This window comes from Muntiacus reevesi, chromosome X, assembly GCF_963930625.1.
Source record: "Muntiacus reevesi chromosome X, mMunRee1.1, whole genome shotgun sequence".
NCBI classification, from domain to species: domain Eukaryota; kingdom Metazoa; phylum Chordata; class Mammalia; order Artiodactyla; family Cervidae; genus Muntiacus; species Muntiacus reevesi.
The window spans coordinates 86,538,298-86,560,565 of record NC_089271.1 but is presented as its reverse complement, the minus strand read 5'-3'; the positions used below and the strand labels follow the sequence as shown (position 1 = coordinate 86,560,565).

The window sequence follows — 22,268 nt, the reverse complement described above, 5'->3', positions numbered from 1 at the left end:
AATAAGCAGGTGGTTGTGGGAGCTTAGCTACCAACATTAGCAGGTCTAGGAATTTTTGACATGGAATTAAAACTATCAAGAGGAATTTACTGCTGCATAATAATTGCTTGTCTTAACTTATCCCATATTCTAATATCTAAAGGAAGCCTGTTAAATTCATATTCTAATAAAAATCAACTGAAATTGACCTTATCTCCTACTAGCTTGCAGAAATCACCAATGAAGAAATCTGCAGCAGAGCTGATTATATTGTGTAGGAGAACAGACAAGCAAAAATGATTGAAATTTCTATAGAGAACATCATCAGTGGTTGCTTAGGACAATTTTGCATATAAATAGGGCATAAATGGTCTGTGTTCAATTTGTTCTCTAGTTGTCAAAGAACAATCAAGGATAGACTACATAGCAATCTTGTTTCTGCCCTCCCTAATGCAAACCTACAGCTTATTAATGAACACATGTATATGTCTGCCCCAAAAGTAAAATTTAATTTCCATAAATAAAAAGAAAAAACAAACAAAAATTGAGTAACTAATACAGGTACACATTTCATCTTAAGATTCACATGAAGTGATTGAAAAAAAAGACATTAAGTTAAGTGGCCTTAAAAATTAAAAGCATTTTAGAACTCAGGACATCTGACTCACTCTCACCGCTATCCAAACACACTCTCCTAAAACTGTTTTGGCCAAAGTCATCAATGAAGTCCTAATATTAATAGTTAAATCTACTGGGTCCTTTCCAATCCTTATTTTATTGGCCCCCCCAGCTACATCTGATGCTATTTAGGACTTAGTCTTTGAAAAGCTCGATGCCTTTAGCTTCAGCGGTACCACACTACTTTTTTCTCCCCACTCCTCCATAACCAACCCCTTAAATGCCCTCTTTTATGAGCTTTGGTTTCCGAGTTAGTCTCATGAATTGGTGGTTCTCAACTTTTGTGGCACATTCAAATTACCCGAATAACTTCTTTTTAATTGAAGTATAGTTGATTTCTAATGTGTTAGTTTCAGGTGTACAGCAAAGTGAATCAGTTATACATATATGCATATATCTATTCTTTTTCAGATTCTTTTCTATTAAGGGTTACTATAAGATCTTGAATACAGTTCCCTATGCCCTACAGTAGGTCTTTGTTATTTATCTATTTTATATATAGCAATATATCACTTTTAAAATATACTATTTCTTAGGCTCTGACTCCATAGATTTGGATTTGATTATTTCAAAGAGGAACCAGACATGGGTATTTTTTTAAAAGTACCTCAAAGTGATTCCAGTGTTTAGCCAGGGCTGAGAACCAGTGCTACAAATGTTTGTTTTCTCCAGGGTTCACCCTTTGTAGGCTGCTCTACTCATTTACCCTAGATTATCTTACCTGCTGTCATCTTTGTATCTGTCACTGAAATGTTGATCAATACACCAAGACCCTAGTATTTACACTGTAGTTATTGCCAAGAGGTAACTGAGCTAACACTACTGAGAACACTGAGTGACTGGCCTAAGGATTATTTGATCCTTTTTGTCTCCTTCCCCACCTCCACTCCCACCTCCACTTCTCTGCATGAGCCACAATGTCATTCATTTTAACTGACACAAACAGAACTCTGTACTAAATAGCTATGAGTCACATACATACAATAGATGAGAAAGTGCTCTGTTAACTGTAAAGCACCAAGCATGGTAAAGTATTTTAAGTACATCACATAATATATGTTCAATAAATACAACTGAATTAAGAGGGAAAAATTAGGTATAATAATTTATTAATATAATTGGCAACACCATTCAAGACTCTTGAAAGTATCTAGTTTACTATCAGGATCTCTAGAAGAGACACAATTTATCTTTTCATTCTCTAACTCCCTTTTTTCCCCCTTCAAATCCCAGCACTTAAGGATCAAAAGATACTCTTCATTCTTTAATCCCTTAAATCTTCCCTCTTGGCCCTCACTGCTCTATTAGAACTGCTTGGGAAAAGGACAGCTGTTACCTGCTAGCGGACAAACCCACTCGTCTCGTTTCAGTCATAATTCTACTTAACTTTCTGCAGGATGTGACCTTACTATCTCCATTCTGAAATTCTCTCTACCCTCTGTCTTCCAGGCGTCACTTTTTGCTGCTTCTCTTCTTCGCTTTCTAATTATTTTGTCCCCTCGGTGTCCTTTGCTGATTCTTCTGCTTGCCTCCTAAATACTGCAATTCCCAGAGACACTATTCTTGGCCTTTACCTCCCACTGGACACACTCTTCCTGGGGGATCCCAAGGTTTCTATAACTGTGTACATGAAGATGCCCCTCAAATTGGCTAACTCCAGCCTCAACCCCTCCTGCTTTCATGTGTGTGTGTTTGTGTGTGTGTATGCACAAATAATTAGGTAATCCTCTACTTAAAAACCTCTGTTGGCTCTTTGTTGAAACAAACTTTTCATCATCGCCACTCCTCCTTTCCATTCTCCATTGCATGCATTTGCCATCCTTCCTTGTGTTTTCCACATAAACTACTATTCATCCTTCAAAACACAGTTCAAGTGCCACTTTTATCATGAAAACTTTCTTCAGTTCTCCAGGCATTTTATTCCTCTTTTAGCACTTTCTACATACTCATACCATAGCATTTATATTATGTATACTCTGTTTTCTTCCTGAGACGCTGAGTTCTTGAGGGCAAGACCTATGTTTTTTCCATCTTTGCCCTCCAGAGTTCAAGCACTGTTGCCTGACTCCTACTATTTAATCAATAAATAGTTGGATGAATGCTGTTTTCATTTGTTTGCATTATGTCAATTTTTTTAACTAGATTTGAATTGCATATTACAATATAATAACTTTACTACAGACAAAATGGGTTTGAGTCAGCTAGTCTAAGATTCTGACACTTAGAAATAAAGACTGAGAAAGCTCATGGGAAAGAACTCATCCTGAGGGAGAAAGAAGTAAACAGCTTAGAATAAATGACCTGCTTGACCTAGTAAAAAGAATGAAACAAAACCAAACAGAAAACCCCAACAGATCCTGATCATCAAAAAAGGGAGGAGGATACTGAATGCTACATGGATTTGTCTTTGGGCCTTGGTGCATGGGGCCAAGTTCTATGGAGATCAAGAAGACTGTAACTTATACCTGAAAGCCGTTTTTCTAAAAATGTCTGTAAGACCTTGAGGTATAAGTAGTATATTATCTTGGTACACTGGTGGAGTGTCAGACTGTACATGGGTGGAGTGTCACACTAAAAGAAGAGAGAGGCATTTCTTCCCACTTTGCCACTGACAGCTCTCAAGCTCTGGCTGAAAGCAGGAGGGTGCCAGCTGCTGTAGCAAAAAGCAGACAAGGAAATGCAGGGTATTTTAGATGAAAGCAAATGAACAGTGGCTACTGTGAGGTAGAGAGGCCTAAGAAATGTGGGTTTGGCTTTGTTACAGAAATATTTTCCCTAATATTAAGACTTAAGAGTTTGATTTTTCCAGTTGGTTATTGTTTCCTGTCTCCTCTCTGTTCTCAAATGGTAAATTATATCTTCTCATTTAGACTTACCTGGAGAATTCCATGGACAGAGGAGCCTGGTGGGCTCCAATCCATGGGGTCACAAAGAGTAGGACATGACTGAGCAACTAACACTTTCACTTTTTCACTTTCATTTGCTGATCCGTAAAACTAGGATCATGTGTCTCCTGAGTTTCTTCTGCTTATCCAAATTTAATTTTCTTAGTTGCCTTGTATTTTTCTAAAACTAAATTATATTTATTCTGTTTCCTGGTTTCATGTCTGTAATGCTCTTCTTGTGTATGTGTGTTTTTAATGTCTAGAACTATATATCAAAATCTAGTCATAGCCAAAATAGCTCAGATATCTATCTATTGCTGAAAAACCATTGTTTATACTTACAATGGGCAGAGAAGGAAGAGGTGGGGCTGATTAAAAGATAAGCATGTTCGAAGTACCTATAGATATTCAGAAGAAAAAAAAAAAAAAAGATGTGGCATTGTGTATATATTTTAAGTGTGGTTTTTACTCCTGCAAGGTTTTCTTTATGAATTTCTTCTTCCTCCAAAGCATATCTTTGACCTTATAATGACAAAGTTCATAATACTGATGGACAATTCTTTACAAAATAGGTCATAAACATATGGGACTTACTACCTTAAGTGCTAACAAAGGCTGTAACAAAGAGAGTCCAGAAAGATTTAGCCAAATTCATAGATGATAGAAACCGAAATGTTCCTTTCACCCACCAAATTTATAGAAAGTGTAGTCTATATTTTAGACAGTAAAGAAACCCACCAGCAGCAATGCAGGAGACCTAGGTTCCATCTCTGGGTCAGAAAGATCCCCTGGAGAAGGGAATGTCTACCCACTCCAGTATCCTTGTCTGGAGAACTCCTTGGACAGAGGAGTCTGGCAGGCTACAGTTCATGTGGTCACAAAGAAAAGGATATGACGAAGTGACTAACACATATTTTAGGGAATATAAAGGCGAGAGGGTAGGGGGTGTGGGGAATTAGTCTACATCCCATACTACATAAACACATGATTCCTATCTCATCATGGCACATATAAGATTGCACTGTTTTTTTTTTTAATTAAAATGTTTTTACCTGAAATACAGTTGATTTACAATGCTGTGTTAGTTTCTTGCATTGCACTTGTATCATGTGGATTATATGCATGTTTTCTCAAATGGTCTGTGAGCTCATCAAGGCAAATGTCCTATTTGGTGTTACATCCTCAGTACTTAACCCAGCATGTGATGCCCAGGGGACAGTCAACAAAATTGTTTAATTCTGAATGAATACTATCTACCCCTAGAGCTTCACCATCTACTAAGTTCCTCCATTCTGGCTCCCAGGTCCATTTCAATATTGAAAAGATGTTCTTAAAATGTCACTAGAAAGCTCCCAAATGGCAAATCAATGGTCTTGATCTTATTTGATTTCACTGTAGCATATGCCATTGTTGAAAATGGCCCATCTTTTTTGCCTTCCTTTGCTTTTAGAACAATAATGTTTTGATTGGCCTCCTACCTACCCAAGTGTTCCTGATTGATCTTCTCTGCTAGTCTTCTACTTTTAGACCCTAAGGAGAGACATTTTCAAAGTTCTGGGTTTGGATTTATTTTTAATAATCCCTCTAATAATCTCTTCCATTTCTAAAGTATTCAATATAATCAGAAATCTCACTAACTCAACCATCTTGTGATGAAATCTACAGTCATATTTCCAAGAAACTTCTGGACATCTTGATATCAATTCTCTGCTACCACTTGCAGTTTCACTTGCCCCAAACTGAATTTGTCTTTTATCACTATTCCTTTTCCTGATCTCAGTAGTACTCTCTCATAACCCAAGTGTCCTCCCAGCTATTCAAAGTCAAAATCCTAGGATTAGCCTTGACTCCTGGTTACTTCTCTTTCCCTAAATTATCTCCTTTTGTCTAAGGATATGACAGTAGAATCTGAAGTCATCGCCCACATTCCTATAGATTAAATATCTCAATATATAGCTTTGATTATATTCTTCCACTGCTAAAACGTTCAGTATATTCCCATCGTCTAAAGCCTGGAAAATCCCATGGATGGAGGAGCCTGGTAGGCTGCAGTCCAAGGGGTCGCGAAGAGTCGGACATAACTGAGCAACTTCACTTTCACTTTTCACTTTTATGCATTGGAGAAGGAAATGGCAACCCACTCCAGTGTTCTTGCCTGGAGAATCCCAGGGATGGGGTCACACAGACTCGGACACGACTGAAGTGACTTAGCAGCAGCAGCAAAGAATGATACACCTTAGTCTCTTATTCAAGCACTCTCTGATAGAGTAACAACCTACTTTTCCAGAATTATCTCCATATTTTTACACTTTATATAACCTATTTTCTTAGTAGCTGTGTTATTTGCCACTCTCCCAAAATGCTTTGCACTTTCTAAACCCTTAACGATATTCCATCTAACTCAAATGCCCACTATTCCCACCTCCAACTCCTACTGTTGAAATCCATACTTATCCTTCAAAGCCTTTTTCTCCATGATTTTTTCTGACATATTGATATGGCATGGTATTTCCCTCCTCAGAACTCACATAGTATGTTATTAACATCTCTTGTATAATGCCCCTATTGTCTGCCTTATCCTGTAGTCTTTCTATCTTTATCATTTCTATAAGACACAAGGGTCTTATAACTAAGGAAATCTTAATTATTTTTGGATCTGTCATCATGTCTAAGAAAGTATCTTTCACAAAACAGAGGAACTTGAATGAATGAATGAATGTTTAGGGGTTCATTTCCTAATTTCTGAGTTTGACACCAGCCCAGCCATAATCTGGATTAATATTCAGCCAGTGGGCATTGGTATAGCCATCAGGCTATTCCTTACCCTTGCATGTTCTGATTGGCTGGGGCCCGTGCTATACCAGTTAGTAATATTTTTAAAATCACTACAAATGTGATCCTCTCCTTTAAAATGGCTTTTGTTGCCCTAAACTGAAACGGTACACTCAGCTGAATGGGCTGGAGGCAATATTTGGGAGCTCTTTCTGAGTGAACTAATGTGAGTTCTTCTTAGGGAGGGGAACATTGGCTCACTGCAGAAGATTTGCAATTTAGGCAATTCTTCATACCATTTATTAACATCTTGATTTTCTAATGAAAAATACAGACTCCCACTTTATTTTCTTTAAATATGGAATTGAAAACACTGCAATTAGATGAACAATTGTAGGGCTATGTACTGTACACGTTGAAGTTTCCATCTTCAAAGTAAGCAATGATAAGGGGTTTGGCAAGCAGAGCAGTACTTCTTTGCTGTCTGTGGTTGACTTTGATTTCAGATTTTTTTTGGCTATTTCCTCTGATTTGACTTGACTTGGAGAAAATAGTCTTCTTTATAGTTAATTTTTTCTGCTTTTATCTCACCATGGTGAAGTAGAGGTTTTTGGACAGGAACAAGGATACTGGGGTTGAACAGGGAAAGTGTAACACTATAAAGTGAATAGGATCTTGGGAAGGAACAAAATAAGGTACCTAGGAAAGTGAAAACAAAAGGAGGCCAGCAGGAAAAGAGGATCTTAGCTAAGAGAGGCATAAACAGGGAGCCAATGTGGAAAAGCCCCCCCAGTTCTGTTGATTTAAGAAAGAGGGAAGCAGACAAAAGAGTTTTTGGCAGACTTGCAAATTCTGTGCCTGCCTTCCCCTCCCTCTCCCGTCAAGCACTTCTACTGATATCCAAGGTGCTTTACCAATCACTGCCACTGTCTGCCTTCTGGTTTCTTCTCACCACTGGACATGTGCATTGGCTGCTGCTCCTTGGAATGGCTGCCAGAGCTAACAGGGCTGATATTTTTGACCCTACGTGCTTGTGGGGGCTCTCCAACTACAAAATAAGAGAGGTCTTAATTTAGATTACTCTCAATCAGTACTAAAAAATTCTACAGCTTGTGAATATATTCTTAGTGTTTTGCAGTTGACAACACAACATTCCCTTAGTACTAAACTCACAGAAACACCATGGAATGATCTCTCTCTTGGTACAGTCTCAGTATGAGGTGTGAGACTGATCAGACAGGGGCCTTAGCAAATGTATTTTAAAAATAAACAGCCTAGAAAGATGATGGCAGTTCTTTTATGGCACAGAATAAGGTGCTTTTACTTATAAGCTGCTTAACAGAAAACTGCATTGGTAGAGAAATTATTTCAGTTTGCTTTCCACTGACTATAAATGCTCTGATTGTTCAAGAAAGAGCAAAAGTGGTTTTTATTTTCCTTGAAAGGTGGAAGGGGCCTCTGGTAGCATGGGAGAATATTTGTATTTTACAGGTCAAGATTGAGGACAGATTAGTGGTGCTCCTGACATTCTACCATACGGCATTACCTTAAAAAATATGGACATATAAATAAAGATGTTAATTTTCTTTCCTTCAGTCTTCCACTCTTTTTGTAGGCCATCTGCAATGTCTTCATCTACATAAACTAGTCTTACACTCCAACCAAAACATTCTTCTCTCAACAAAATCTAACTTTCAGGCTTATCTACCCACCAAGATTCACTCAAATGTGAAAAAGATGAAATACAACTTACATTGTCTTCGGCCATGAATTTCACCAAAAGCTTTTTTTTTCAGCCAAAAGCTTTTCTGGATCATTTTTTTTTTTTTTTTTTTTTTTGCATGCTGCACCTAAGGCCCGGCACAGCCAAATAAATTTTATTTTTTTTTAAGTGGAGGGAGAATGATGGCAGGCACCAGGAAGCACCAGTGTTTCCTAACTCAGGTGTCATGAACCAAACAGCAGTGCAGTTCCCTAGGATAATGAATTTGCTTGTATGTATTTGAAAGGTGACCACAGAGCTCTTACACTGCTTTCTAAGACTGTTTCTTTGGTGCTTGTTGATGAATAGTTTTGACTCAGGGTCTCTTTTGGTGCTTGCTGACAGATGGTTTTGTATTTCTGCATCCCACAGCATATTAGAGGATGTTCCACATGGTTAATGGTTTCTGCAGCCCAATGGTGGTTCCTGCTAGGAAATGGTTGTCATCTCAGAGGGGCCTCTCTGGGGGTGGCTCTCGGAGCATGTGAGATATGTATTTGTCATCCAGGCATCCTCTCATTGTTAGGGAGATGGGGGATGGTGGAGAGATCAGCTATACTTCCTGTTACTTGTCAGCCTTTTGCACTCATTCCTGTGCCAGGGACTAAGGGGACAAAGCTTGGTTATTCATTCTTCACTGGGCTTCATTTCTTTCATTATTTTGTTGGGAGTACAATAGTTCTGAGAGGAGCCAATTTCAATTTTGCCTTTTCATACTCTTCATGGGGTTCTCAAGACAAGAATACTGAAGTGGTCTGCCATTTCTTTTTCGATGGACATGAGTTTGAGCAAGCTTTGGGAGTTGGTGATGGACAGGGAAGCCTGGCGTGCTACAGTCCATGAGGTCACAGGGAGTCGGACACGACTGAGTGACTGAACTGAACTGAATTTCCATTTTAATGAAATATGATCGTTTCTATTCCAAACATAGAATATTTCTGAATTGTAGACTATACATGGCAAATCTTACTAATCTAAATTAAGTAGAGTTTCCATGTTTACTATTAATTTTCCTTTTTTCATTGACATCTCCATATCACTCTATAGCCCATGAAGAGAACTTTTACAAACAACACATATAATTTCTCCCTCTACTTCAAGAAAGATAGGAATTAAAAATATAAAAATTTCCTTAAAAGAAGTAGATAGCTCAGCCTACTTGGATTATTCTGCAAGAAGTTCTTATTTATTTCAGACATAGGATATGAAGTGGAAAGATGGATAACTTTCTGGTTCCACTTGAGGGAGGGAGGCTGTTTTGTTTCTTTTATGTTTTTTCTTCCTGCAAGATCAATTTCACAGTATGGATTTGTTACTTATCTAACACACACAAAAAGGGGTTCCAACACTTTGAGATTTCAGGGGATCTTGGATCATCAGTGCCTCTCCTCTCTTTAGTAACATGGAGAATGGATCGTAAAGCCAAAATGACCTCTGAAAAGAAGCATTATCTCAGTTTCCTTACCTGTGACATCCTTAAAGTCAATTACTTGGAATGACTTTAATTACAGTTACGATTTTAAACCATCTTCTAGACAAACCACATGCTCTTAAAATAACAATTAAAAATATTTAGTATTAAACACAGTGGGAATCCTTGTTTCTAAACTTTTTTTTGCAAAGCCTACTGTTATGGTATGGCGAAGAATTGGACACGACTGAGCGACTTCACTTTCCTGCATTGGAGAAGGAAATGGCAACCCACTCCAGTGTTCTTGCCTGGAGAATCCCAGGGATGGTGGAACCTGGTGGGCTGCCGTCTATGGGGTCACACAGAGTCAGACACGACTGAAGTGACTTAGCAGCAGCAACTGTTATTTGAAGACACTTTTACAAAGTTAAAACTTGTGATCAGGTAGATATAGAAGCTGAGACTTCACTTGTGAACTGAGATCAACTGTTTCAAAGAATTCTTTTTTTTTCATGAAAAAGGTTTTTCTGGTTTTTTTCCTGGTATTTGGTTCTGAGCATTTACATTCTATAATACCATGTGAGCTAGAATGGCTCTTACCTGGGTTCCTTGGAATCCGCTTTCTGCGGTCTCGGAATGCCGCCCCTGATTGCAGGGCTTCCAGAAGATTATCCATCACGCCCGTCTCATCACCCTCTGGAGGAAGGGAAAAATCAGAATTAATCTTGGAGCAATTAAAGTTAAGCTACAGGAAAATAAAGGGAAAAACTCCTGTCAGATTTACATAATGCCCCTAAATTAAAGACATATATCTGTTTCAACATAATGCATCCTGTCAGTTTCTGGCACCACAGACTACTTTGCTTATTACGCACCATTAAGCAAAATTCGTGCCAACCTCACTGTTCTTTCAATTTAAAGACTTTGTCTTTTGTATTACTGATGACATGTTCAGTATGTAAATAAACAGCAGCTGATCAACTACTGTTGCATTCCTGTTAAGATTCTTATAAGATATTCCTAAGTAAGAAACCACTGACCCGGCTTAATGCAATCAATGTGCAGGGTGTGATTTGATGAAGCAGAGTTACACAAGGTTAAATACTGATTGTATTAATACCTTCAGCATTCAACCATCATCTGCAATTATCTTAAAAGACACTATTTGCAAAACACATTTGCATTCAGCTCCTACCTAATCCATATCCTTTACCCATTTTGAAATACTGACATTGTAGAAGGCAAAGGTGACTACATCATCTGAAAGGCCACATTTTACACTTGAGAGACATTAGCCAGAGTCTCATCACCCCTTTTAGAATGCTGTTGTGCTTCTAAGCTTTTCCTATGAGTGGAATACTCAAAAGATGTTCATGGAAGTTCTCAACGGAAACATATATAAAATGTTTCACCCTACTCTTATCTTTGACAATTCTGGCCATCAAAAACACTTTTAAGATTTGTTAGAGCAAGTGCCCATTGCCAGAAACTCTAAGACACTGTGGATAATCCACAGTGAGCTGAGGAGCCTTTTCTCAACAAACCTCACTGATGAAAAGGACCCTCACCAGGTAGTTAATTTGAGTGGTAGCTAACGTGTGGGTCTAGGGTAGAAGAGATTTGCAAGCAGGAGGGTTAAGAGAAAAGAGTGGGACTGAGGGAGAAGAAATTGTTTCTGATGTTATTCCTAAATTAAATTTAAATCCTACTTTGCTTAAAGGATTGACTGTGGGGTGTCAGATCATAGGGAAAAAAATATTGTCTTATGGGGCAAGAACAAGCTACAATCTTTTTTTATTATGTTCTTCATTTGACTTGAGATTTCCTCAATGTTACAATCATTGTTTTATTTTTAAAATCAATCTCTAGGACAGGACATTGAGTGAAAAAATAGAAGGAAACACAGAGGTTTTCAGGTATAATATTTGATGAAAACAGGAAAAATAAAGGGAAAGTAGAACTCCAGTGACTAAACAAGGAAAGAGGATGTTCACTTTTAGGAATATTAAGGCTGCATACACATCTGAACCATCACCTGCTCTTTACAATAGAAAGAAAAGAGGAAATGAAGTCTGACATGCCTGGAATGTATCGGGGAGAATTAAATTTTATGTGGTAGGCACTTGACATTGATTATACCCTTTTTTGGCTGCACCACGCAGCTTGTGGGATCTTAGTTCCTTGACCAGGGATCGAACCTGGACCTACAGCAATGATAGCACTTAAACCACTAGACAGCCAGGGAAGTCCCACTTTGGTGCTATGATCCTCCCAACAAAATATTGAAGCAAATAATATCTTTGTTTTTCAGCTAGGTATACTAAAACTTGGAGAGTTTAAGCATCTTGCTCCAGATTACACAGCTGGCATGTGGAGGGGCCCTGGTATGAACCCAGATCAATTGTTGCATGATAGCTAGAAGAAGATGAAATGGACTAGGCATGTGATGGCCACATGATGAAACATCATAACGCTGTTGTTAAAAAGAGCCAAGAGGCCCCAAATGGAGTCACCTGTAAAAAGGCTCACATCACCAAATGGAGACTTAATCTCATTGCAGTTTCAGCCTCTCCTAGGAATATAATCTTAATCACGCAGTCTGAAATTTCCTGGTCAACACTAGAAAGGAAGTTGACCTGATAGACCTCCCATTGTCCAACAAAGGAAGGTGACCTTGTCTGAACAATCTACTCTTTGCTAGAATAACTTCCTTGTCTTGCTTCCTTCTGCCTATAAAAGTCTTCCCTTTTGTACAGCTCTTTAGAGCTCTCTTCTATTTACCAGATGAGATGTCACCCAATTTATGATTCATTTAATAAAACCAATTAGGACTTTAAAATTTATTCAGTTGAGTTTTGTTTTTTAATGCTATGACATGGGTTTGAGCATTATCCTATAAGCCAGCACTAACAAATATATAATACAAACCACAAACGTGAGCCACATAAATAATTTTAAGTTGTCTGTAGCCATATTTAAAAAGATAAAAGGAAACTGGTGAAATGAATCTTAATATATTAATATTTATCTCAATATATACAAAAATTATATATATTTTACATTCCTTTTATCAGGCCAAGTCTCATAAATCTAACACAATTTAATTTCAGCATCTTTCATTTCAGATTAGCTACATTTCAAGTGCTCAATAGCTATATGTGGCTCGTGGTTACTATATTGGACAGCGCAGCCATAAGCAATATAGGAAGTGACTTGATACTATTTATACTTTAGAAAGACTTGTCAGACAGCACTGTGGAGGATAACTCTGGGGACAGCATGACAGAAGGTAGGGAGATGTTTAGGAGTGTAATGGTAATTCTCTCAGTAAGAGATAAAGGATTGAATTCAAGGGTTAACAGAGTGACTAGAGAGGAGGGATATTTTAAAGGTATTAATACAGTCAATAGGACCTAGCTGGAAGGGTGATATCAAGGGGGAGAAAAAGAGTCTAGAAGACAAAGGATAAACAGGTTTGAAAAAAAATTGCTTTTTGAGGAATATCTAAGTAGAGAAATCCAGTAAGAAGTTGGAAATATGAATCTGGAGCTCAGGAGTGAAGTCTAGACTGGAGCTAAAAATGAGAGTGTCATTGGAAGATGGGTGAGATGACTCTGAGATAATTATGAGAAAAAGGGGCACAGAATATATTTTCTGAGGATTTCAATTTTTAAAAGGCAGTCAGGGGAAAAGAAGACATGGAAGGAGTTTTTAGATACAGAAGTACAACCAGAAGAGAACCAAAGTACAACTAAATTTCTGTATCCTTATAAAAACAGTCATGATGAAGGCTATATAAAAAGATGAATACATGTATATGAGTAAAGAGAACAGAATATCATACAGTATGTATTTATCATTTAACATAAATGATGGGCAAACATGAAAAAAGTCTATAACATGATGATATTATAGATAGCATGTTATTAAAATTCTTTACTACTACTATATTGTTTATGGACTAAAAAGATGGAAAGAACAAATATGACATAAAGTATAGAGAAATTACAAATAAATCCCTGTGCTTAATTTACTGGTTGCTATCTGATATCATTTAACAGAATGTTATGTAAGATCACCATTTCTCAACTTTTTTTCCCCCATTTTTGTTCCCTCCTCCCCTAAAGGAGCCTTGTTAGATAACTTTTTCCTAATCCCCCCATATTAAAATTTAGTATCACAGATATAACTATATATCTGTTTATGTACTGTGGCCCTTTGGAAAGTCATAGACCATTGTAATATCTAAGATTTTTCTCCTCCCACCTCTCCAATAACCAATATTGATTCCCTTGAGGGTGATATAGCTCCTGCTGAGAAGGCATATGCTAGATTATTCTGTTAAGGAAAAGAAAGAAGAAAAAGAAGCCAGGTCTTGGTGAACCTCAGTAAGGAAAGAAATATAAGTTTCAAACCACTAGTTCACCATTAGTTTTTTGTTTGCTTCATAACTGTCAAAGGAACTGAGAGATTTTCATGAAATGTTCAAGCCTAAGGAGTAAAGGTTTTATAAATATATTATAGACTTGTCTTCCTCAAACAAAATGAAAGTCAACATGATCATTTGAAAGTTACCCTTCATTTTAAATAAATTTCAGCAAAATTTGGTCCATGATCAAATTGTGTGAGGTTGACAGTTCACTTAGATTTTCCAAGTTTACAGAACTATTCACTCTTACTTACATGTGATCAGCAGTGAGTAGCTGTTTTGACTTTTTAATTTTTTGGTTTATGAGATCAAACTCAGGGGGAAAAAACCTTTTAAGTGTTTTATTTATCATTGAAAAGAAAAATAGCCTTATTGAATTACATAGAAAAATGTGTTTTCTTACAAATTACAATATCTATTTTACTGAGTGAAAGAATATCAAGGAGAAATTTGGTAATGCCTTTTAGCCACTAAAATGGTAATATACGGGCATGTCTGAGAAATAACAATTCAGAGGTGACTTTCTAATCTTTCATCCTGAAATTAGATCACAGACAGTGTTAAGAAGCCAGGAGAGCTGCATGTAATAGAGTGGGCTCTGTGTGAGCCCATTATCTTTGGGTAAAACAAAAGGCATGGGTTGTATCTTCTATATCATGCTTCTAATAGTGTTGGCCATTCTGTAGATGCTGAATGCCCACTGATTTCAATTTTCAGCATCATTACTTATCTGTGTGTGTTGACTCAACTTCCCCAGAAGAGTCTGAAGATACCACAGATTAAAATCAACACTAGGTCAAGTAATGAACTCTACTATACCTTTATGTAAGGCTGTCTTCCAACGGCTAGCACAAACTTATTCAGAGGAAATGCCCTATGAATTTCTCACATTCGTGCACATTTTGTTGGCACAGGCATTGATGGCTATTGTTCTGGACTATCATTTCAAGGATGTTTTTACAGTCAACAGCCTTGAAGATACAATGTCTTCCTCCAGAGCAGAGAGTAGGCTTACTTTGAAGACAGATTAGATCTCCCTCTAGGGCAGATGTCAGACAAGTTTGCTTTCAACCCACTATACAAGAAATGGGTTCTCTTAAGTATGGGTTCCTCAGATGGGACACAAACCCACTATGTGCCCAGCACCCACCTGGGCCCACCTTGGCATCACTCTGTGGGAGCTGGAGGACAAGGGAAAGCAATTTGAACATGAAGCCCACACTGCTCTCTGTGCTGTGAACAACAGACTTCTTTGTCTCTGACCCAGGAATCTTGTGTCTTCTGCCAGCTGCCAGCTCCCCTGAAACTTTGGCAGCTGACTTGTTAGCATGCAAGTAGAGTAAAATCTCTGACCCTTTACAATTTTTGAAAATACTTTTGTGCTCTCCTTCTTTTTATCAAACATTATTAATTAGACTACCTGTCCCTCATTTCTCTAGGAACCAAAATACCTAGTGCCTTGGACTTTTCTATTAACTAAGACCCAAGTCTAGTTCATTATTCTTCAAAAATGACTAAAGTGAAGTCACTATTATAAAAATCACTTCCTAAGATCCTAACAATTTGGAAAGAAAATGGCTTCTATATTCACCACTATTGCCTCCTTGAATTTTCTCAATTATATAATTAAGGCTTTCTGGAAAAGCTGAGCAGATTGAAGTTGAAGAAGTTGCCATCAACCAACAAAAATGAGCTGAAAGTCAGTAAGGTGACCCAAAAGAAGCAAAAGGCTTATTAATGAGGGTAGGACCCTACTGTGAAATAATACTTAGGTAGATTAAATAGTTTAAAAAAATAAAACTATGTTCTCTGTGGGCTCAAAGAGTTGGGGAAGAGTGATGGGCAAATAAGGGCTTAGGTTAGGCCTCTGAAAAAAACTATGCTTGAAAGGTTGAAAATGATCACTTTAAAGAGACTAAAATCCAGATTTTTAAAAACTTTTAAATTTATTTAACTGTAAGTTTGCTTTTTATGTCTGTGTGTCTATTTCTGTTTTGTAGATAAGTTCATTTGTATCATTTTTGTAGAATCCACATATAAGTGATATCATTTATCTTTCTCTGTCTGGCTTACTTCACTTAGTATGATAATCTCTAGGTCTATCCATGTTGCTGCAAGTGGCATTATTTCATTATTTTTTATGACTGAGTAATATTCCATCACACACACACACACACACACACACACACACACACACACACACACACACACACACCCCTCACATCTTCTTTACCCATTCATCCATCAACGGGCATTTAGATTGCTTCCACGTCTTGGCTAATGTAAACACTGCTGCTACGAACAGTGGGGTATATGTGTCTTTTTGTGTTACACTTTTCTCAGGGTATATGCCCAGTAGTGGGATTGCTGGCTTATATGGTAGTTCTATGTCTGTTTTTTGAAGAAACCTCCATATGGTTCTCCAATTTACATTCTCACCAACAGTGTAAGAGGGTTCCCTTTTCTCCATTCCCTCTCCAGCATTTATTATTTGGAGGCACTTTAATGATGGCCATTCTGACCAGTGTGAAGTGGTACCTCATTGCAGTTTTGTAAAATCTAGATATATTAACTCCTCATGTACACACACATGGTTACTTGCTTCCTCTCTCTGGATGTATGTGTATCTGTATATAAAGTTACATATGTTGTGATGCACAGATTTTGCATACAGTCTGATGAATTCTGACAAGTGTTTATACCCATTGTAACCACCAGAGTTAAGATACTGAATGTTTCCATCACCCCCAGAAAGTTCCCTCTTGCCTCCACCATTCAGAGGCAACCTTTGTTAGTTTTGCCTTCATATCATGTAATGTTAAAAGGATAAAATGTGTTGAGGTGCTTTTGAATCAATGTAGGTATGTGAAAGCAAAAATACATGGAGTACATAATAAACCATGAGGAGAGCAACATCAGAGCAATGTTCTAAAGGGCCTTGTGTATCAATGTAAGAAGTCTGAATGTGATGAGAGGGCTTCTAAAGAGCAACTGGTAGATCTTCAGGAAGGTGATGACATGATAAAGGTGACATTTAAGACTGGTCTCACAGTATTATGCAAAATAGGCCAGAGTGGGTGAGAAATTCTACAAAGAATACAATTGAATTTGCAGTGACAAGTATTATTCTGCATATAACTCTGAGCAAAGCAGGATGCTCAATTTTGGTATTACTGGTAAAAAACTGAATAGAACAGCAAAACTGGTTTTGTGAGCAAGGTCATAAGCAGTGGCAAATGGAGACTGACAGCATAAGAAGGCAGTGATAAGTGGAGAGCAAGGAAAGTCAGTGTTAGATTCAATCTTTTTCAAACCATCTATTATAGGCCAGATTAAGACCCTGCTGTAAGATGTATGGATTTGTAGATGACACAAAATTAGAAGACTGCTCACTTATCAAAAAAGAGGGAAACAAAATTCCTTCTCTGGGATCTGAAAAAAATGAAGAGCTGAGGCTGAAAAATAGCTCTTACAATTCAATAAAATAAGAAGTAAGACATGACAAAAACCTGAACAACTTGTGTGGCAGTCCACAAGCATCTAGAAAGCCTCTGTCTGATGGGAGGTTTTTGTTAGTTTGCAGTTTAATTGGAAGTGAGTGAAGAATGGAGATAATGTTGACTTGGAAAACTAACAGATGGTAACTAAGATAATAGTCTCTAAAGTTATTTAGGGCCATGAAAACTGTTTAAGAAAATCAAGATATTATTCCATAGAGATTAAAAGAGGGCATAAATAGAATGTATAAAGTTCTGAGGGAAATAATGATGGCAGATGTTCTGTACAAAAGAAGAAAACTTTCAAGAGGGAAAAGAGGACATAGGAGCTTAGAAGAAATTACTAGAAACCACAGGATGAGCTAGGGGCAGAGTAGTAATTACATTATGCAGCAGTTGAAGATTTGTAAAACAAAACAGAAAAACATCCTCCCAGGTTGAGGCTTTGCACAGTGGTATATACCAAAAAGCAAAATTAATCTCAGAGCAATTAAAGTTAAAACTATAGGGGGAAATGTTGGTTAGAGATTTCATTCATTCTGTTATTTCATCTTTGCTCAAAAAGGTAATGAATAGTTTCTTATAGTGAAGGAGATCATCAGATTCAGATAAATTTCATAGTGAATACTGCTCTTCTTTACCAATTTTAATTGAAGGTTGCAGGTACATTATGCCATGGAATAAACATTATTTTAGGGGGTCACAAGATAAATGGATATTCCATTCCAAAGTGATGAGCAGTAAAGGATAAAGGGATTTCTCCCCAAATATCTACATGGTAGGTGCTACCTTAAAGTTTATCACACTAACTAAATTGGTGAGTTCAATTTCCCTAATATATTTGCAATTTAAAAAGTTGCCAGTGGACACACTTGAATGGATTTCTACTGGTAGTTTCAGTGAAGGATCTTTTGTGGCCAGAGGCACCTTTTGGGCAGTCTGCCTGAGGTAAGACAGCTTGATAGTAAGTAGTAGTTAAAAAGTAATGTTTATGCGTCTTCATTTTTTGTCCCAGTTACCTATATGCTAGAAGACTGGGAGAAAAAAATTACACATTCTATAAATAAGCAAATACCCAATAAACCTTAATGTTAACACTTACCAGAAAACCACTGCTGATGCCTCTGGTAAAATATCTCACATTTGATATTTTAAATAATTAATATTTCAAAGAGACCTTTGAAATACTCTGTGTGTCTTATCAGAATCAATCATTTACTAAGGGTATGGAACATTTGTGAAACGAGAACTAAGCAAAAACAAACTTGGAAAAAGAATAAATTTAACTCCATTCAAAACTACCCAGCAAAGTAAATCTCAGTGACTTTCTAAAAAGATAATAACAAAGATGTTTTTGGATATAGGCATAGTAATAATATCTGCCATTTATTGAGGGTTTATAATATGTCAGGCCCTGTTCTAGGGGATGTACACTAGATCTCTATAACAACCTATTTTTTTCAGGTAATAAAACTGAGGCATATTTAGGTAAGTAAGTCGCTCAAGGTGGCAAAGTTGGGAGGTGACAGAACCAGCCTCAGACCCTTGGAAGCATGTCTCTAGAGTAGGAGTTGGCAAATTATAGCCTCAGTGATCAAACCAGCCTACCACTTGTGTTTGTACAATCCACATCATAAGAATGGTTCTCACACATTAAATGTTTGTTTAATTGAAAAATAATAATCTTTCATGCTACATGAAAATTCCCCCAAATTAAAATTTCAATCCATAACTTTTATTGGAACAGAGTCATGCCATTTCATGATTTCATTTAAGCAGTCTATGGCTGCTTTCAAGCTGTAACAGCAAACATGAGTAGCTGTGATAGAGATTTTTTTTGGTCTTCGAGGTCTAAAATATTTATTATCTGGCCCTTTACACAATAAGTTTGCTGACCACTGCTCTAAAGCACACACTGTCAACATTAGTGTCATGCTACATCCAGACACCTATGGAACTCACAATCTCTGAGTTGCTGAAGGAGATTGGCAACCTCCATGTCAGTGAAATAGGGCTCACTTATGGATGGAAGACGGGAAAGAATACCAAAGTCAATGTCTCTTAGAACTTCAAAGCCAAGAATGACACAGAATCATTCATGAAGCAACAATTATACATACACTTCTATGTGGATTTACATTTAAGAGACCTTGAAAGAGAAGAGAGTTGTTTTGTTTTTTTTCCCAAAGGCAACAAAACACCTGCTTTCCAAGCTTTTTGTTTGTTTTATTTTTAAAAATTAATTTATTTTAATTGGAGGCTAATTACTTTACATTATTGTGGTGTTTTCTGCCACACATTGACATGAATCAGCCACGGGTATACCTGTGTCTCCCCATCCTGAACCCCCCTTCTCCCTCCCTCCCTACCCCATCCCTCTGGGTTGTCCCACAGCACTGGCTTTGAGTGCCCTGCTTCATGCATTGAACTTGCACTTGATTTTCTATCCGAGAACCAGCCTCTGACTGATATGGAGTAAATTCAGCTCTGTTATACAAGACATAGCTCCTCACCTACTGGACTGTCATATCAGAACACAATACCATACAATGAATCTAACCATCTTCATAAGAAATACAAACACAACCCTAGTGGTGGAGAGAAGAAAAGGGATAGTTTGAGCTTCCAGAGCACCATCATGAGGTACTTTTATCTTCCTTGGTTCCTAGCACAAGCACCAGGTCAGGGAAGGATGGAAGTAATTTTTCAAGAATGAGCCTCATGTCAGGTAGTTTTAACAAAAGTCACACATCACAGCAACAACGGCAACCCACCACCATGTATAAAAATGTACATGAGGGAACTGGTACTCTATGTTGCTGATGGTTGGAATATAGGAAACAAGTTGACAATTCACCCATTGTTAGACTGACTTTTGAATTATTCTTTCTCTGCTTGCCAGATTTTAGAGTAGGTCAACTCTCCTGCCAGAAAGGTAATGACAACTCCACCTCACTGTTGCACAGGCACTTAAAAGTTGATTAATCTACTTAACTGTTGGTTATATATTTTTAAAGTACAAGGCGTCTTGTGTGTGTGTCATTTTTTTGAATGCAGAGTAAAGATTGCTGTAAACTGATTTGTTCTTATTACAACTACCACTTTCAAATTGAGGAGCGTATATCTTGTTTTAACATGATTATATTATATACCTTTGTTTTTTTCAAAAAGTAAAAAGCAATTTGAAAAAAAGCCATGTATAATCAACTAGTTTATTGAAGTCTTAACTCGGTAAAGACATAAATATAAAATTGCTTTTTGTTTTCTTCACCATTGTTCCTAGACATTCATCAAGTTTCCCTTTCATGCCCCTTAATGATATCTTAGGAAGGTTCTGTAATTTTCTGGTTGTAATTGAAATACTGATCTTACGTTTGTTTCAAGGCATTTCCTTCCCCCATTGTTGGTTAGCCTTTTGAAGGTGAGAATGGGTGGCATAATCTGCTTGCCCTCTCACTCCCCCAGCCTCTCTCATGGAAGAATTTGACCCCCAGTGGGCTGGGGCAGGGAGGAAGGAAAAGAGCAAACGTTATAATTCTCTTAAAAAAATTTTTTTTATGTGAACCATTTTTATAAAGACTTTATTGAATTTGCCAAAATATTGTTACTGCTTTATGTTTTTGTTTTTTCTGGCCATGAAGCATGTGGGATTTTAGCCCCCAGACCAGGGATTGAACCCACACCCCCGACATTGGAAGGCAAAGTTTTAGCCACTGGAACACCAGGGAAGTCCCTGTTATAATTCTCTTGATGAATGTGCTAGACGGGTTACAAGAGACAAAGGCAAGCAAGTATGCAGAAGTAGTAGGAATAAGAAACAGGCAGCTACATAGTCAGCTACATAGTCAGGTGAGATTCCCAAAGCAGTAAAATACTGCATGATCCAACAGTGCCAATTCTGGTCATATATCAGGAGAAAATCATAATTCAAAAAGATACATGCACCCCCACATTCACAGAAGCACTGTTCACAACAGCCAAGACATGGAAACAGTGCAAATGCTCATCAAATATGAATGGATAAAGGAGATGTGGTACATGTCTACAATGGAATACTACTCAGCAATAAAAGAAACAAAATAATGCCATTTGCAGCAACATGGATGGACCTAGAAAATATCATACTAAGTGAAGTAAGCCAGAAAGAGAAAAACAAAAACATTGGATGATATCACTTATATGTGAAATCTAAAATATGACACAAATGAACTCTACTACAAAACTGAGACAGACATAGAGAACAGACTTGTAATTGCCAAGAGGGAGAGGGATGGTGGAGGGATGGATTGGTAGTTTGGGATTAGCAGATGCAAACTATTACATATATAATGGATAAACAACAAGATCCTATGGTATAGCACAGGAAAATATATTTAATATCTTGTGATGAACTATAATGGAAAAATATGAATATATATATGCACACACATATAAATGAGTCACTTGGCTGTCACAAGGGGCTTCCCTGTGACTCAGCTGATAAAGAATCCGCCTGCAATGTGGAGACCTGGGTTTGATCATTGGGTTGGGAAGATTCCCTGGGGAAGGGAAAGGCTACCCACTCCAGTATTCCGGCCTGGAGAATTCTATGGACTGTATAGCCATGGGGTCACAAAGAGTTGGACATGACTGAGTGACTTTCACTTTTCACTTGCTGTACAGCAGAAATTAACACAACATTGTAAGCCAACTATAAGTTAAAAAAAAGATACATGGATACATGTATATATGTATGGCTGGGTTGCTTTGCTGTGCACATGAAGCTATCACAACATTGTTAATTGGCTATACTCAAATATAAAATAAAAAGTTTAAGTAATAAAAAAAAAGACACAACCTTGACTGTAATCCTCCA

The 22,268-nt window shown here is 37.4% G+C and overlaps 1 protein-coding gene across 2 annotated transcripts in view; it reads right to left on the bottom strand.

Annotated features, from left to right (window-relative positions):
* DIAPH2 (diaphanous related formin 2) overlaps positions 1-22,268 on the bottom strand; it is a 969,789-nt gene that overhangs the window by 163,898 nt on the left and 783,623 nt on the right. For both annotated transcript variants that reach the window (XM_065914818.1, XM_065914819.1), the window contains one exon: positions 10,088-10,183. In XM_065914818.1, coding sequence (XP_065770890.1) covers positions 10,088-10,183 — 96 coding nt within the window. The remainder of the gene's footprint in view (positions 1-10,087; positions 10,184-22,268) is intronic.